At 39.5% G+C, this 18,802-nt stretch overlaps 1 protein-coding gene across 1 annotated transcript in view; it reads left to right on the top strand.

The window, feature by feature from the left end:
• The first annotated feature begins 598 nt into the window (after positions 1-598).
• Positions 599-18,802, top strand: part of MIOS (meiosis regulator for oocyte development) — a 40,732-nt gene continuing 22,528 nt past the window's right edge. The window contains exons 1-3 of the mRNA XM_079711668.1: positions 599-978; positions 6,829-8,184; positions 8,513-8,600. Of these exons, the coding sequence (XP_079567794.1) occupies positions 6,877-8,184; positions 8,513-8,600 (1,396 nt within the window). The 5' untranslated portion in view covers positions 599-978; positions 6,829-6,876. The remainder of the gene's footprint in view (positions 979-6,828; positions 8,185-8,512; positions 8,601-18,802) is intronic.

Raw genomic sequence — 18,802 nt, 5'->3', positions numbered from 1 at the left:
GTCGGGAAGTGGACCCTGCTACTGTGGCCCCGGTTACTGGCCGCGTCGTGCGGCCGCCATCTTGCCGGCGTGTGGACCAACCCCGTCGGGAGGGGCTGCGACTAGGCCGGAAGCGGCAGTACGAAAGCAGTGCTGCCTTCCAGGTCGGTGAGTGTGGGCCGGGCCGCATCTCCGCACTCGGACCGGGACGCCCGAGTCGAGGGCTCGGGAGTTCCAGGACGGCCGCTAGGCGCCCGGGCGAGCCCAGTTGGAAAGCCCGGGCGGGTGCGGACCCCGGGTCCTCCTTGGAGCCGAGGCTCGGGGAGTCGCGTTCAGCGCTGCGGGATAACCGCGCCGGGCGTCAGGCCGGGCCTGAGAGCTGCGAGCGGCCCGCGGGCTCGGGGACCTCCTTCGGGGTGCTGGGTCCGCGCTGCAGCCTCCACCGCGGCCGGGTTGTCTAGAACCGCGTCCTCCCCTTGGACGCGAAGCTCAGCCAGGTGTCTGGAGCGTGGGAGTCGCCCTTAGATTTCTGCATTACCCGGCAGAGCAGCCAGCCTTGCTCTGGTTGTACTCTAAATAAATACTTCTTAAAGGGCCTGTCACCCGCGTAGCTCTGTCCTCTGCATATACGAGTAATGAAAATTCCGTAAGAGGATAAAGCTTCTCACAGGAGCCACGAGCATTCCTAAATTACTTAGCAAATGACTGCCTTTGCAGCCTTTTGTTTAACTATATTTTAAGGGAAATTTGGAGATATATAGAGCATCTCCTTGAAGATGGTGATGGTAGAAATTTCTTGAAACTGCTACTGTTGTTATTTGTCATGGTAAGACAAGTAGAAAAGACAACAACATAAAAGGGTGATTGGATACCTTGTATACTTAGTATTATATAGATCTTCACTGTCCAGTAGCCACACAGGATTGAGATGTGCTGAAAGTGTAAAATACATATTGGATTTCCAAGACTTGGTACCACAAAAAAAAGAAAAGAAAAAAAGTAAATTTCTCATTAATAATTTTACATTGATTACATGTTGAAAGGATAATATTTTTGATATGTTAGGTTAAATAATATATATTGCTAAATTAGATTTATTTCTTTTTATTTATTTTTTCAATGTGGCCATTAGAAAATTTTAAGTTATATGGCTTACACTATGTTTCTGTTGGACAGTGCTGTTATAGATGTTCTGGTGAGGAACACAGAATCATCATCATGGCTTTCCTTTGCTCAGAAACCATTGATGGGAAGTGAGTGCTTGTTACACTTGAAAGTGAGCATCTAAATATAAGCCTGTAATTATTGCAAATCCTACCCCTTTTACCCCCAATTTTTCAGTGTCTCCAGCATTTGAAAACATTAATTTCCAGAGCTGTTAAAGGGAATCGTAGTGATACGCATTTGTTGATGCATAGAACTCATTTAATTTGATTGTCACAACTCTGTGAGAAGGAGATAGGGTGGGTTCTATCTCCATTTTATAGTCTTGGAATATTAAGGGGCTTGTTAGGGTCTAGCTAGTAGTGGCTGGAGGTCTTCTGACTCCAGGCTCACTTTTCTTTGCTCTCCACCATATTCCTAGTGGTGTTTGTTCAGGAGCCAGGATCCATCTATATTGTGTTGGATTGTAAAGAAATACAGTTGACTCTTGAGCAACTCAGGTTCGAACTGCATGGGTCTACTTATACGTGGATTTTTTTTCAGTGGTAAATACCACAGTACTACACAATCCACAGTTGGTTGAATCTGAGGATGCAGAACCACAGATAAGGAGAAACCACTTATACAGAGGGCCAACTATAAGTTACATGTGGACTGCATTGGAGGGTCCGCGGCCTAACCCCTGAGTTGTTCAAGGGTCAGCTGTACATTTCTTAAGAGGGTGCTTATAGATGTACCTCTGTATTCAGGGCCAGCTTCATGGTGTGTGAGCCATGCAGTCACACAAGGCCCATCTTTAGAAGGCCTGGCACTTGGTTTAATGCTCTGCTGTCACAGTATTGAAATTCTTAATAAGTTTTGAAGAAGGGGGCCCTGCAAATGATGTAGCTGACCCTTTCTCTGTGCAGTAATCTAGGATGGGAGTAGGGTGGTGTTGGAAAAGAATCAAAACATCTGGTCTTCTCTTTACTCCTATGTGAATTACGCAGGGTTTGCTAGCCTCTTTCTAACTCTCAAGTTCTGTGATTCTGTATGAGTTACTGTAGTCAGATTTTGTGGATGGTAATATAAATATGTGCATAATATCAGAAGAAATACGGATGATTCTTCATTGAGAGTCATGTAAATCAAATTGTTTTAAAAATTATAGTAACACTTTCTTTTTTTTTTAAGATGGATTTTTCCATGTGGCACCCAGTTTTTTTTTTAACCATGGATCATTTGTGTAAAGAGTACAGTTGTAGGAAGAAAGCCTATATAAAAAGTGTGCTTATTTTAGCATTTGTCTTTCAGTGAGATAGGAAGATGGGCCAGATCTAAGGATACCTCCAGTTAAGAGGTTTCCTCTGTTTGCAAGGGCATGAGTATGAATAAAGCCTTACTTGGCAGCATCTGTTCCTTCTTTTTGTTGTGTTAGCTACTTCCTGTTACACAAGGTGCTTCTTTTCCTTCTCATTCTTAAATTTTTAAATTCTCTTTAAGATTGGACATAACTTCAGCACTAGAATGCAGGTTTTATTAGTGTATTAGTTCACTTGGGCTGCCATAACAAAATACCATAGACTGGATGGCTTAAACGACAGAAATTTATTTTCTCACAGTTCTGGAGGCTGGAAGTCTGAGATCAGGGTGCCAGTATGGTCTGGTTCTGGTGATAGCTATCTTCCTAGCTTGCAGACAGCCTCCTTCTCACTGTGTACTCACTTGGGGAGAGGGCTCTGGTATCTCTGTATTTTAAGGGCACCAGTTTTGTCAGATCAGGACTTCACCCTTATGACCTCATTTAGCCTTAACGTTAATTACCTCCTTAAAGACTCTTATCTCCAAGACAGTCACATGGAGTCATGATTAACACTTCAACATATGAATTTTGGGGGGGTCACAGTTCATTCCATAGCAACAGGAGACCTTATTTGTCCCTGTTTACCTCTGTGTTCCCAGCATTTAAAACAGTGTCTAGAACATAGAAGATGCCCCAAAATGCTTATAGAATAAACGAAAGTCAGTGTATTAGAGTGATCCTCTCAGGGTTGCTCACTGTGGGCGCTTACCCATAATTGGAACGAGTTATGACAGTGAGCACTTTGCTCTTGGCTTGAGCCAACCCCTACTGGAAAGGGCAGTGGGTGTAAGCATGGGGAGATTAGTGAAATTTGGAGAAAGCAGTGTGAGAGGTGTCATTTAACAAATGCATTCATTTAACAAGTAATTACTAAGTATCTACTAAGTGCCCAGCACTGTGCTGGGTACTAGAGGTTCAAATGGAGAGCAAAAAGGATACTTCACCTGCTCTTAAGGAGTTTATAATCTAGTAGGAGAGATGGAGAGGGTGAATTTTTTTGTTGTTTATTTTTTAAATTTTATTTATTTTATTTTTGGCTGTGTTGGGTCTGCATTGCCACACACGGGCTTCCTCTAGTTGCAGTGAGTGGGGGCTACTCTTCATTGCGGTGCGTGGGCTTCTCATTGTGGCGGCTTCTCTAGTTGCGAAGCACAGGCTCTAGGCACGCGGGCTTCATTAGTTGTGGCTTGCAGGCTCTAGAGCACAGGCTCAGTAGTTGTGGCGCACAGGCTTAGTTGCTCCGCAGTATGTGGGATCTTCCCGTAGCAGGGATCAAACCCGTGTCCCCTACATTGGCAGGCAGATGCTTATCCACTGCGCCACCAGGGAAGCCCGAGAGGGTGATTTAAAGGGAAGGAATATTCTCCATTGAGAGTATATATCTAAGTAACCTGATTTAGATTGGGGAGGGGATAGAGTGTGGTTGATGTCAAGGCTGAGCAGGTTTTAACATGGCCGAGAAGGGAGGGAAGAATGCTCCAACCGGAGGGAATGGTATTTGCAAAGGTATGGTGATGGGTGGAGGATTACATTCTAGGCAATGAAAAGGACAGTGTAGCTAGAACACAGTTAGCAGGGAGGAGAACAGGGTGCATTGAGGCTGGATCAGTAGATAGGCCAAAGCATTTAGGGTTTTGTAGGTTTTGTTGAAGAATGAGAACTCTATGCTAACAGCAGTTGGAAACCATGAGAGGGTTTTAAACAGGAGTTGGATAACCTGGATAAGTTTGTATTTTAAAAAGATCACTTTGATTTCATAAAGGCCAGAGTGGCAAGATGAATAAAAGAACTGCTGGGGGCTTCCCTGGTGGCGCAGTGGTTGAGAGTCTGCCTGGCGATGAAGGGGACACAGGTTCGTGCCCCGGTCTGGGAAGATCCCACATGCTGCGGAGCGGCTGGGCCCGTGAGCCATGGCCGCTGAGCCTGCGCGTCCGGAGCCTGTGCTCCGCAATGGGAGAGGCCACAGCAGTGAGAGGCCCGCGTACCGCAAAAAAAAAAAAAAAAAAAAAAAGAACTGCTGAACCAGCACCACAGGCCAGACATGTTGTCTACCTTAATTTTTTATGGAGTCAGTCTGCAGAGCTGTAAGACTCTGCAGCCTTAGTGGAAGAAAGAAGACAGTTGAGCTAGTCGGGGAAGGCAAAAGTGGCAAGGAAATGAAGAAATTGAGGGTGCTAGTAAGAATATAATTGAAATGATTGATCTTGGGCTTCAGAACTATTAAGGAAGGAAATAAGGTGGTATGAGAATTCTTAGAAGCTTTTCCCAGTCATCTAAATTTTATGAGTTTATTGAAATTCTAGACTAATAATTCCTAACTGAAACTTTTACAAGATCAAAACATATGTCTGAGCTGAATTTATTTAGAATATCTTTATTATGAGTCTGTGCCAGGCTCTGCATCTGGTACAGGGTATAGAGAGATGAATGAACCATAACTTCACTCTTTAAGAACTGACAACATGGGTGTACAGATACCAGTTGCCATGAAGATTATGAGTATCTTTGTTCTTTTTTTAAAAAAATTAATTTATTTAATTTATTTATTTTTGGCTGTGTTGGGTCTTCATTGCTGGGCGCGGGCTTTCTCTAGTTGCAGCGAGCGGGGGCTACTCTCCATTGTGGTGCACAGGCTTCTCATTGCGGTGGCGTCTCTTGTTGTGGAGCACGGGCTCTAGGCATGCGGGCTTCAGTAGTTGTGGCACGTGGGCTCAGTAGTTGTGGCTCGCGGGCTCTAGAGCTCAGGCTCAGTAGTTGTGGTGCACAGGCTTAGTTGCTCCGTGGCATGTGGGATCTTCCCGGACCGGGGCTCGAACCCGTGTCCCCTGCATTGGCAGGTGATTCTTAACCACTGCGCCACCAAGGAAGCCCTCTTTGTTCATTTTTAATCCAGACTGTTACCTCTAGCCAGACTTGCTTAAAAACAGAAATTTACATTTTTGTAAGTAGCTTTTATTATTAAACTACCATTTTTAGCAAAACTATTTTTAGTGCTTATGTGCTTAAACTACTACTAGCGTATTTTTTTTTTTTTTTTGCGGTACGCGGGCCTCTCACCGCTGTGGCCTCTCCCGTTGCGGAGCACAGGCTCCGGACGCGCAGGCTCAGCGGCCATGGCGCACGGGCCCAGCCGCTCCGCGGCACGTGGGATCCTCCCAGACCGGGGCACGAACCCGCGTCCCCTGCATCGGCAGGCGGACTCCCAACCACTGCGCCACCAGGGAAGCCCCTACTAGCGTATTTATCTTTTCAAAATTCTTGTTTCAAATACCTATTCGAAGTTTATAGAATTGAAAACTGAAAGAGCCTCTAATGCTCACTTAATTCAGTTTCCCAAAGTGCAGTGTGTCCTACTGGTCATAAACAGGATGATTTTAGGTAACATAATCAAGCATTTTTAATAGTTATATATTTATTTAAGTATGTTAGAAAAAAATATATTTAGCATATTGTACCCATGACTCATGGACCTTATGATGAAATTAAAATTGATTTTCAGATTTTAAAAATGAGTCAGTTTAAATAAAAATATTAAATAATGGCACAGGTGGTACATGAATAACTGAAATTTGGGAAACACTAGTCTAAACCAGTTACGTTGTACAGATGAGAAAATAAAAGGGCCCCCAAACACAAAGGCCTTTTTGAGGTATATAGCTAGTATATGTCAGAGCTAGGAGTTGAACTCGACTCCGCTCAATGCATTCCTGCTTCTTATCGTTGAAATTTGAGGAAGAAACTAGTGGCTTTGTACTTTAAATCTGTAATGGTCATTATGGTGGCCTCATGTGGCTATTTATGTTAAAATTAATTAAAATTAAATAAAATTTAAAATTTGCACTGCCACATTTCTAGTGCTCAGTAGCCACATGTGGCTAGTAGCTACCATATTGGACAGTACAGATACAGAACATTTCTATCATTGCAGAAGTTTCTGTTGGATAGTGCTGCTTTAAACTTGTTGCTTAGGTACGTGATTCATAACCCTTTAAAGTTTTATCCCCTTCAGGTGGATCATACTTATTAATTTGCTCACCACACTGAAGTTATTTCAACCCTGAGGTTAAATTGAAGGTACTAGTAATAGTGCAGTTAAGATAACTGATCATGGGAAATAAAGCCAGAATGGAGTTCTCAGATTCCTACCAGCTCATCTTATTGGAGGAAGTTCTTCTTTTCCCCTTTTATTAATAAATATTGTCTTGAATTCATAGCAATTAGAAGAAATATAAATATATTGAGAAACAGAGTACCTGTGTAGAAAATTTCCTGACTTTCTGAATAGTTGATTCAGCTTAGAATTGTATTTTGTTAGCATTTTAAAACTTTTTATTTTTAAGCAGATTTTCAGTGAATGGACCTAACTGCACTCTTTGAGATCATCAGTAAGCATGAGTGGTACCAAACCTGATATATTGTGGGCGCCACACCAGGTTGATAGATTTGTTGTATGTGACTCAGAACTTAGCCTTTATCACGTGGAATCTACTGTGAATTCAGAATTCAAAGCTGGATCTCTACGTTTATCTGAAGACTCTGCAGCTACATTACTCTCAATAAATTCAGAAACACCCTATATGAAATGTGTTGCCTGGTATCTCAATTATGATCCTGAATGTCTCCTAGCAGTTGGACAAGCAAATGGTCGAGTTGTACTTACAAGTCTTGGTCAAGATCATAACTCAAAGTTCAAAGATTTGATAGGAAAAGAGTTTGTTCCAAAACATGCACGACAATGCAATACTCTTGCATGGAATCCATTGGATAGTAACTGGCTTGCTGCTGGTCTAGATAAACATAGAGCTGACTTTTCAGTGCTGATTTGGGACATCTGCAGCAAATACACGCCTGATATAGTTCCCATGGAGAAAGTAAGACTTTCGGCAGGTGAAACTGAAACAACATTATTAGTAACAAAACCACTCTATGAATTAGGACAGAATGATGCTTGTCTCTCTCTTTGTTGGCTTCCACGAGACCAGAAACTTCTCCTTGCTGGTATGCATCGTAACCTAGCCATTTTTGATCTTCGGAATACAAGCCAAAAGATGTTTGTGAATACAAAAGCTGTCCAGGGCGTGACAGTAGACCCATACTTCCATGATCGTGTTGCTTCCTTTTATGAAGGTCAGGTTGCAATATGGGATCTTAGGAAATTTGAGAAGCCAGTTTTGACTTTGACTGAGCAACCAAAGCCCTTAACAAAAGTAGCATGGTGTCCAACTAGGACTGGTCTGCTTGCCACTTTAACAAGGGATAGTAATATTATTAGATTATATGATATGCAGCACACACCCACTCCCATTGGAGATGAAACTGAACCCACAATAATTGAAAGAAGTGTGCAACCTTGTGACAATTACATTGCCTCCTTTGCTTGGCATCCAACAAGTCAAAATCGAATGATAGTTGTAACTCCCAACCGAACAATGTCTGACTTCACTGTTTTTGAAAGGATCTCTCTTGCCTGGAGCCCAATTACATCTTTAATGTGGGCTTGTGGTCGTCATTTGTATGAATGTGCGGAAGAAGAAAATGATAATTCTTTAGAAAAAGATATAGCAACGAAGATGCGCCTTCGGGCTTTATCGAGGTACGGACTTGATACAGAACAGGTGTGGAGAAACCATATTTTAGCGGGAAATGAAGATCCACAGCTCAAGTCACTCTGGTATACTCTGCACTATATCCTTTGCATTGTGAGTTTTGTAAGATGAATTTGGTAGAAATGTTCTTGAAATTTGCCGAAAAGTCAGTCTGTAAATATCGTGCTGAATGTTTTATGTGCAGATGCAAGTTACTTAATACTAAAATTCCAAAGTAAAATTGTTTAAAACTGTTGAAACACTGCTTTGCAGATTGTGTAAGAGGGAGAAAAATATATCTCTACAATAGAGTAGAACCAACCACCTTCTTGCACTGATACCTATTATGAATTGGCTCCAAATCAAAATAAATTTAGCTTTGAAATATTTTATTATGCATCATTACTAGTGTTTCCTATGCACTTAAATACTTATGAAGCAGTATACAGAAGATATGGATCAGAAATCTCCAGGCAACAAAGGATCATTGGTTTATTCAGGAATTAAATCAATTGTAAAATCATCTTTGGGTAAGAAAATTCTATTTTATTTTCTGCAATATGTTTATAATTTTTGTACTCTTATTTTTCCCCCAAATTTAGTTATCTCAGGATAGTATACATAAATATTCTTTTTTTGTTGTGTTGTTTTTGACTAGATATTTTTAGTGAATTGTTGCGTTAAATGCATAATTGTTCTTATATTTAAAATTCTTTTTGGAAGGAGTCTTGGTTCTTTGAAGTGATTGACTTTCTAAATTTATTCATTAATTTATTCACTATTATTGGGTTTTTTTTGTTTGTTTGTTTTTGTTTTTGTTGCGGTATGTGGGCCTCTCACTGTTGTGGCCTCTCCCGTTGCGGAGCACAGGCTCCGGACGCACAGGCCCAGCGGCCGTGGCTCACGGGCCCAGCTGCTCCGCGGCATGTGGGATCCTCCCAGACCGGGGCACGAACCTGTTTCCCCTGCATTGGCAGGCGGACTCTCAACCACTGCGCCACCAGGGAAGCCCTATTATTGGTTTTGAAGACCCACTTTGAAAGGTATTACATTAGAGGATTTATAGGATCCTGGTTGTTAGTTCAGATTTTATCACAGTATTTGCTTTTACAAAAACTAAATTAAAAAATTTCCAACTGAAGGAGACCCCTTTTTATTTTGCTGCCTAAATCTTCTCACTTAGCTACCCAATGGTAAGTACTGTATAACTATGACATGAGGTATGGCCTTACCTGAGGTGTCTTACCTGAAATAGTCTTTTTTTTTTAATTGCCGTAGATTCAGTTTCCTTTTTTCCTTTTTTTAAAATTAATTTTTATTGGAATATAGGTGCTTTACAATATTGTGTTACTTTCTGCTGTACAGCAAAGTGAATCAGTTATACATATACATATATCCACTCTTTTTTAGATTTCCTTCCCATTTAGGTCACCACAGAGCACTGATTAGAGTTCACTGTGCTATACAGTAGGTTCTCATTAGTTATCTATTTTATATACAGTAGTGTATATATGTCAATCCCAACTCCCAATTCATTCACACACAGCCCCCGCTTCCCCCGCTTTGGTAACTGTAAGCTTGTTTTCTACATCTGTGACTCTATTTCTCCTTTGCAAATAAGTTCATTTTTCTAGATTCCACGTATAAGCAATATTATATGATATTTGTCTTTCTCTTTCTGACTTCACTCTGTATGACAGTCTCTGGGTCCATCCATGTCGCTGCAAATGGCATTATTTTTTCCTCTTGATGGCTGAGTAATATTCCATTGTATTGATATATATATATATATATATATATATATATATGTATATACATCTTCTTTATCCATTCCTCTGTTGATTGACATTTAGGTTGCTTCCACGTCCTGGGTATTGTAAATAGTGCTGCAATGAACATTGCGGTGCATGCATCCTTTTGAATTATGGTTTCCTCTGGATATATGGCCAGGAGTGGGATTGGTGGGTCATATGGTAGCTCTATTTTTAGTTTTTTAAAGAACGTCCATACTGTTCTCCATAGTGGCTGTATCAATTTACATTCCCACCAACAGTGTGGAAGGGTTCCCTTTTCTCCACACCCTCTCCATCATTTATGGTTTGTAGATTTTTGATGATGGTCATTCTGACTGGTGTGAGGTGATACCTCACTGTAGTTTTGATTTGCATTTCTCTAATAATTAGTGATGTTGAGCATCTTTTCATGTGTTTTTTGGCCATCTGTATGTGAAGTAGTCTTTGATGATTGAATGATGCATGAATTAATGTAGGATTCAAATTAATAAACTATTTAAGAGTAAAATAAAGATGACAGAAGAGCCAAACTTACTGTTTTTTCACTGACTTCTTTAAACAGTTGTTCTTATTGTCTTCATTGGAATTGAATTGTGGGTTATATTATAGTTATCTTCCCAACGTAGGATTTGGTATCTAGTTTTTGATAGCAGTCAAATTTGGGCCCAACTCAAGCTGCTAGAAAAGCAGTTTACATTATTTAGTCAAAGAGTGGCAGTAGAAGTAATAAATCTAACTTTTTTTTTATAGGACTTTCATAAATACTCTACAAAAAAATACAAAATAAAATGCTGTTTTTTTTTTTTTTTTTTTTGCGGTACGCGGGCTTCTCACTGCTGTGGCCTCTCCCGTTGCGGAGCACAGGCTCCGGATGCGCAGGCTCAGCGGCCATGGCTCACGGGCCCAGCCGCTCCGCGGCATGTGGGATCTTCCCAGACCGGGGCACGAACCCACATCCCCTGCATCGGCAGGCGGACTCGCAACCACTGCGCCACCAGGGAAGCCCAAAATGCTGTTTTTTAATAAGAGTACATTAAACATTTCAATTAAATGGTTATATTATTTTGATTTTTTTTAAAGGACTTTTAAATTACTGTGGTTCACATTGAAGATTCAGTAGACTACTTATATCATCTGTTTCATTTTGGTGTTCTCTCATTAGCTCTTGACCCAAAAAAGTAAGTTTTATTATAAATAATAAAATGAAAGAGTTTAATTAGAGACTTCCATTTTTACTAATAAAAGTAAAAGGACAGTTATGTATTACCCCCATAAATAGTATTTACAGCTATATAGTAGGTCAGACCACATTGCATTCTCAATATTCTGAGGTTTATTGTTTCTGCTGTACTTTTTTTTTTAATCCCCCCCACCTGCCACTTTCCCCCCTTGGTGTCTATACGTTTGTTCTCTACATCTGTGTCTCTGTTTCTGCCTTGCAAACCAGTTCATCTGTGCCATTTTTCTAGATTCCCCATATATGCATTAATATACGATATTTGTTTTTCTCTTTCTGACTTACTTCACTCGTATCACAGTCTCTAGGTCCATTCACATCTCTACAAATGACCCAATTTCATTCCTTTTTATGGCTGAGTAATATTCCATTGTATGTATGTACCACATCTTTATCCATCCGTCTGCCAGTGGGCATTGAGGTTGCTTCCATGACCTGGCTATTGTAAATAGTGTTGCAATAAACACTGGGGTGCATGTGTCTTTTTGAATTATGGTTTTCTCTGGGTATATGCCCAGTAGTGGGATTGCTGGGTCATATGGTAATTCTATTTTTAGTTTTTTGAGGAACCTCCATACTGTTCTCCATAGTGGCTATATCAATTTACATTCCCACCAACAGTGCAAGAGGGTTCCCTTTTCCTCACACCCTCTCCAGCATTTGTTGTTTGTAGATTTTCTGATGGTCCCATTCTAACTGGTGTGAGGTGATACCTCATTGTAGTTTTGATTTGCATTTCTCTAATAATTAGTGATGTTGAGCATCTTTTCATGTGCCTCTTGGCCATCTGTATGTCATCTTTGGAGAAATGTCTCCTGCCCATTTAGGTCTTCTTCCCATCTTTTGATTGGGTTGTTTGTTTTTTTAATATTGAGCTGCATGAGCTGTTTATATATTTTGGAGTTTAATCCTTTGTCCATTGATTTGTTTGCAAATATTTTCTCCCACTCTAGGTTTTTCTTTTCGTCTTGTTTATGGTTTCCTTTGCTGTGCAAAAGCTTTTAAATTTCATTAGGTCCCATTTGTTTATTTTTGTTTTTATTTCCATTACTCTAGGAGGTGGGTCAAAAATCTTGATGTGATTTATGTCAAAGAGTGGTCTTCCTGTGTTTTCCTCTAAGAGTTTTATAGTGTCTGGTCTTACATTTAGGTCTTGAATCCATTTTGAGTTTATTTTTGTGTATGGTGTTAGGGAGTGTTCTAATTTCATTCTTTTACACATGGCTGTCCAGTTTTCCCAGCACCACTTATTGAAGAGACTGTCTTTTCTCCATTGTATATCCTTGCTTCCTTTGTCATAGATTAATTGACCATAGATGCGTGGGTTTATCTCTGGAATTTCTATCCTGTTCCATGGATCTATAGTTCTGTTTTTCTGCAAGTACCATATTGTCTTGATTACTGTAACTTTGGAGTAGAGTCTGAAGTCGGGAAGTCTGATTCCTCAGCTCTGTTTTTTTTTTTTCTCAAGGTTGCTTTGGCTATTCAGGGGTCTTTTGTGTCTCCATACAAATTTTAAGATTTCTTGTTCTACTTCTGTAAAAAATGCCATTGGTAATTTGATAGGGATTGCATTGAATCTGTAGATTGCTTTGGGTAGTATAGTCATTTTCACAATATTGATTCTTCCCATCCAAGAACATGGTATATCTCTCCATCTGTTTGTGTCAACTTTGATTTCTTTCATCAGTGTCTTATAGTTTTCTGAGTACAGGTCTTTTACCTCCTTAAGTAGGTTTATTCCTAGATATTTTATTCTTTTTGTTGCAATGGTGAATGGGTTTGTTTCCTTAATTTCTCTTTCTGAGTTTTTGTTGTTAGTGTATAGGAATGCAAGTGATTTCTGTGCATTAATTTTGTATCCTGCAACTTTACCAAATTCATTGATTAGCTCTAGTGGTCTTCTGGTGGCATCTTTAGGATTATCTGTGTATAGTATCATGTCATCTGGAAACAGTAACAGTTTTACTTCTTTTCCAATTTGTATTTCTTTTATTTCTTTCTCTTCTCTGATTGCCGTGGCTAGGACTTCCAAAACTGTGTTGAATAATAGTGGCGAGAGTGGACATCATTGTCTTCTTCCTGATCTTAGAGGAAATGCTTTCAGTTTTTCACCTTTGAGAATGATGTTTGCTGCGGGTTTGTCACATATGGCCTTTATTATGTTGAGGTAAGTTCCCTCTATGCCCACTTTCTGGAGGGTTTTTATCATAAATGGGTGTAGAATTTTGTCAAAAGGTTTTTTTGCATCTATTGAAATGATCATATGGTTTTTATTCTTCAATTTGTTGATATGGTGCTGATTGATTTGCATATATTGAAGAATCCTTGCATCCCTGGGATAAATCCCACTTGATCATGGTGTATGATCCTTTTAATGTGTTGTTGGATTCTGTTTGCTAGTATTTTGTTGAGGATTTTTGCATCTATATTCATCAGTGATATTGGTCTGTAATTTTCTTTTTTTGTAGAATCTTTGTCTGGTTTTGTTATCAGGGTGATGGTGGCCTCGTAGAATGAGTTTGGGAGTGTTTCTTTCTCTGCAATTTTTTGGAAGAGTTTGAGAAAGATGGGTAGTAGCTCTTCTTTAAATGTTTGATAGAATTCACCTGTGAAGCCATCTGGTCCTGGACTTTTGTTTGTTGGAAGATTTTTAATCACAGTTTCAATTTCAGTGCTTGTGATTGGCCTGTTCATATTTTCTATTTCTTCCTGGTTCAGCCTTGGAAGGTTATACCTTTCTAAGAATTTGTCCATTTCTTCCATGTTGTCCATTTTATTGGCATAGAGTTGCTTGTAGTAGTCTTTTAGGATGCTTTGTATTTCTGTGGTGTCCGTTGTAACTTCTTCTTTTTCATTCTAATTTTATTGATTGGAGTCCTCTCCGTCTTTTTCTTGATGAGTCTGGCTAAAGGTTTATCAATTTTGTTTATCTTCTGAAAGAACCAGCTTTTAGTTTTATTGATCTTTGCTATTGTTTTCTTTGTTTCTGTTTCATTTATTTCTGCTCTGATCATTATGATTTCTTTCCTTCTACTAACTTTGGGTTTTGTTTGTTCTTTCTCTAGTTCTTTTAGGTGTAAGATTGGATTTTTTATTTGAGATTTTTCTTGTTTCTTGAGGTAGGATTGTATTGCTATAAACTTCCCTCTTAGAGCTGCTTTTGCTGCATCCCACAGGTTTTGGTTCATCGCGTTTTCATTGTCATTTGTGTCTAGGTAATTTCTGATTTCCTCTATGCTTTCTTCAGTGATCTCTTGGTTATTTAGTAATCTATTGTTTAGCCTCAGTGTGTTTGTGTTTTTTACGTTTTTTTCCCTGCAATTTATTTCTGATCTCATAGCGTTGTAGTCAGAAAAGATGCTTGATATGATTTCAGTTCTCTTAAATTTACTGAGGCTTGCTTTGTTACCCAGGATGTGATCTATCCTGGAGAATGTTCCGTGTACACTTGAGAAGAAAGTGTAATCGGCTGTTTTCAGATGGAATGTCCTATAAATATCAATTAAATCTATCTGGCCTACTGTGTCATTTAAAGCTTGTTTTTCCTTATTAATTTTCTGTCTGGATGATCTGTCAATTGGTGTAAGTGAGGTGTTAAAGTCCACCACTATTATTGTGTTACTGTTGATTTCCTCTTTTATAGCTGTTAACAATTGCCTTTTGTATTTAGGTGGTCCTATGTTGGTTACATATATATTTATAATTGTTACATCTTCTTGGATTGATCCCTTGATCATTATGTAGTAGCCCTCTTTGCCTCTTGTAACAGTCTATATTTTAAAATCTATTTTATCTGATATGAGTATTGCTACTCCAGGTTTCTTTTGATTTCCATTTGCATGGAATATCTTTTTCCATCCCCTCACTTTCAGTCTGTATGTGTCCCTAGGTCTGAAGTGGGTCTCTTGTCGGTAGCATATAGACAGGTCTTGTTTTTGTATCCATTCAGCAAGCCTGTGTCTTTTGGTTGGAGCATTTAATCCTTTCACATTTAAGGTAATTTTCAACATGTGTGTTCCTATTACCATTTTCTTAATTGTTTTGGGTTTGTTTTTGTAGGTCCTTTTCTTCCCTTGTGTTTTCCACTTAGAGAAGTTCCTTTAGCATCTGCTGTAGAGCTGGTTTGGTGGTGCTGAATTCTCTTAGGTTTTGCTTATCTGTAAAGCTTTCTCCATGGAATTTGAATGAGATTCTTGCTGGGTAGAGTAATCTTGGTTGTAGGTTCTTCCTTTTCATCACTTTAAATATATTGTGCCACTCCCTTCTGGCTCGTAGAGTTTCTGCTGAGAAATCAGCTGTTAACTTTATGGGAGTTCCCTTGTATATTATTTGTCAGTTTTCCCTTGTTGTTTTTAATAATTTTTCTTTCTCTTTAATTTTTGTCATTTGATTACTGTGTGTCTTGGAGTGTTTCTCCTTGGCTTTATCATGCCTGTAACTCTCTGCGCTTCCTGGACTTGGGTGCCAATTTCCTTTCCCATGTTCGGGAAGTTTTCGACTACAATCTTTTCAGATATTTTCTTGGGTCCTTTCTCTCTCTTGTCTCCTTCTGGGACCCCTATAATGCAAATGTTGGTGCATTTAATGTTGTCCCAGAGGTCTCTTAGGCTGTCTTCATTTGTTTTCTTTCTTTTTTCTTTATTCTGTTCCATGGCAGTAATTTCTACCATACTTTCTTCCAGTTCAGTTGTCTGTTCTTTTGCTTCAGTTATTCTACTGTTGATTCCTTCTAGTGTATTTTTCATTTCAGTTATTGTATTGTTTATCTTTGTTTGTTCTTTAAACATTTCTTGCATCTTCTCGATGTTTGCCTCCATTCTTTTTCCGAGGTCCTGGATCATCTTCACTCTCATTATTCTGAATTCTTTTTCTGGAAGGTTGCCTATCTCCACTTCATTTAGTTGTTTTTCTGGGGTTTTATCTTGTTCCTTTATGTGGTACATAGTCCTCTGTCTTTTCATTTTGTCTGTCTTTCTGTGAATATGGTTTTCATTCCACAGGCTGAAGGATAGTAGTTCTTCTTGCTTCTTCTGTCTGCCCTCTGTGGATGAGGCTATCTAAGAGGCTTGTGCAAGCTTCCTGATGGGAGGGACTGGTCTAGCTGTACTTTGATATATTTCAGGGAAAAGCCAATACACTACCTCTGAGGAAAAGCAAGGGGGGAAAATGGAATATCTTTATATGTTTCTGGTGCAGTAGAGACAAACTGAGTATCTTGTCTTGAGTCAAGAGTAGTCTTTACCGAAACTAAAAAAGACTACTGTTGGAAAGATTATCTCATTGGTAGACTTTTGGCTTTTTGTTTGGTTTGGTTTAGATATTTTGTTTCTGCAACCCAAAAAGTAAAAAATAGAGAAATGATTGTCAAAGATGGCAGTCCTAAGTTTCAGTCTTTTCTCTGGCCATACTTCTTTTCTAATTGTATCTCTAATAATTCAACAAATAGTAAGTCAACACATTGAGCCATCTTGCCCACCATTACCTAATGCACAAGTTTATTAGAGCTAAATTTTAACTTTGCTGACAGATAATATATAGTGAGTGCTTACTATGAATTAGACGTCATACTTGTTGCTTTCTCCATGTTACTTTAATTCTTACAACTGTAATATGAGGTAAATTTATTCATTCATTCAGCAGGTATTTATTACTTGCTCACTGTATGCCAAGAATTCTCCTAGGAACTGGAGACATAACTGTAAACAAGATAGCTGAGTCTCTTCACTCATGGAGACTATACAAGATAGATAGCATTCCTGCTCTAGGGGAGTTTACATTCTACAGTTGACCCTTAAACAAGGAGAGGGGGTAGTTAGGGTTGCTGATCCCTTTTACCCCACTCAAAAATCTGCATACTTGTATTTCTGCTTGAAAAACAAAGAAATTGATAAATGACTCATTCAAGGACAGGAAGCTGAAACAGTTTGGTAGAATCAGGACTCAAACCCTTGTTCTTTTGTTTCCACATATTGTGATCTTTAGTCGAACACTAACTTTTCCCCACATTTAGAGATCTATAAAATGAAAACACAGGTATTTTCTCTATTGAAAACTGTGTATAAGTGGACCCATGCAGTTCAAACCCATGTTGTTCAAGGGCCAAGTGTACTTCAGAATATGGACAAGTAAATAGTTATAATATGAGGAAGAACAGACAGTTATGTATAGAAGAATTCATAATCTGGTTTTAGGAATTAGTGTTGGTTTCCTGCAAGAGGTAAAGGCAAAGACAGGGTTCAGACAGGGAGCAGCATATGCAGTGATCCCAGAGGAGAGGGAGCATAGCACATTCAGTATTGCAGGAACAGAGCATGAGAGAGGACGCGAAGAGAGAATTGAGGCAGTGGGGTAACCAGGACTTAGAAATCATGGTAAGGGTTTAGGGAAATTTGTGTTTTAGAGCTGTCACTCTGTGTGTGGAATGGATTGGAGGGGATCAAGATTGATAGCAGGGACCTCAGAAGCCACAGTTATCAGGCAAGATATGATGGTGTTCTTATGAAGGTAAGTGGCAGAAGAGCTAGAGAAATGTGGATAGAGAGTGGGACAGAATTTAATTAATCGGATACAGGGGATGGAGGGGAAGGAAAAATGAAAGCATGCTAAGACAACTGGGATAATACTAACTGCAGTTAATTAGATAGGAATAACATAGGTAGAATGCATTTGAAAATAAGAAAAGAGTTTATTTTGGGATAAATTTGATATAGCTAGATAAAGATGTCCAATGGGCAAGAAATGTAGGTTGAAGAAAGAGGTCATCCATTTTAATTAATTCTTTCAAGAAATTTGATTGTATGAAGGAGGATAAAAAGATATACAATGATAACAGCAGGTGAATCTGGAGTCATGGGAGGGCTTTTGTGTAGTTTTTGTTTTTAACATGGAATTGATTAAAGTGTGTTTAAATGCTGATGAGAGGAAACCCTTAGAAAGAGGTTGGAAGATGCAGAGTAAAGAGGCTGAAAAACAGAATTCCTAGGAATGGGATCCAAAGCACAGGTGAAAGATTGTCTTTAGACACAGGAGGATGTACACCTACTCCACAGTAGGGAGAGGGGAAAGGTATGCAGGTTGTTTAATGTTCAGTGATCAGAGGCTGACAGGTTTTCCACTTGATGGCTCCTACTTTCTCAACATAGTAGGTTTGCTTGTTGAGAAGAGCAGGGAGGCTGTGGAGAGGAGATAGAGACAAGAGGAGAAAGAGTTGTCTTGAGAAATGGGAGGACTGTGGGGGCATTGTTGCTTTAGCAGAAGAAAGAATAAAGGACAGTGGGCCAAGAGAGTTAAGAATACTGGCAAGAGAATGATTCATTTGTTGGTCCTTGGGATCTAACTTGTATAGGGAGGAGAATGACAGAAGACTAATAAGTAAAGATATGAGTGGTCAAGAGATTGTGAGGTTGAGATTGTGAGCTGGAAGGCTATGAGGTTGTGGCTCTTTTGGAGAAGGAATAATTTGGAGTGTGTCTGTGATAGGAGTGGGTAGAATATTGGAGGTGTAAGCCAGTGGAGATAAGGCTAGTTTTTGGGACGGGCCAAGTGTTGAAATCAATCAGGAAGAAGAGAATGCATGCTCTGAGGGAATGCCTTGTACGTCTTGTGGAGCAGGGTCACAGGGTTGTCAGTAGGTATAATTCCTTCATTTTAAGATGGCAGAAAATTATATAATGTTGGTCAGCTTTCCATCCAACATGAT

Source organism: Hyperoodon ampullatus (assembly GCF_949752795.1).
Source record: "Hyperoodon ampullatus genome assembly, chromosome: 9".
Lineage (NCBI taxonomy): Eukaryota > Metazoa > Chordata > Mammalia > Artiodactyla > Ziphiidae > Hyperoodon > Hyperoodon ampullatus.
Note: the sequence above shows the minus strand (reverse complement) of the source record. Positions and strands in the feature narration are given on the sequence as shown.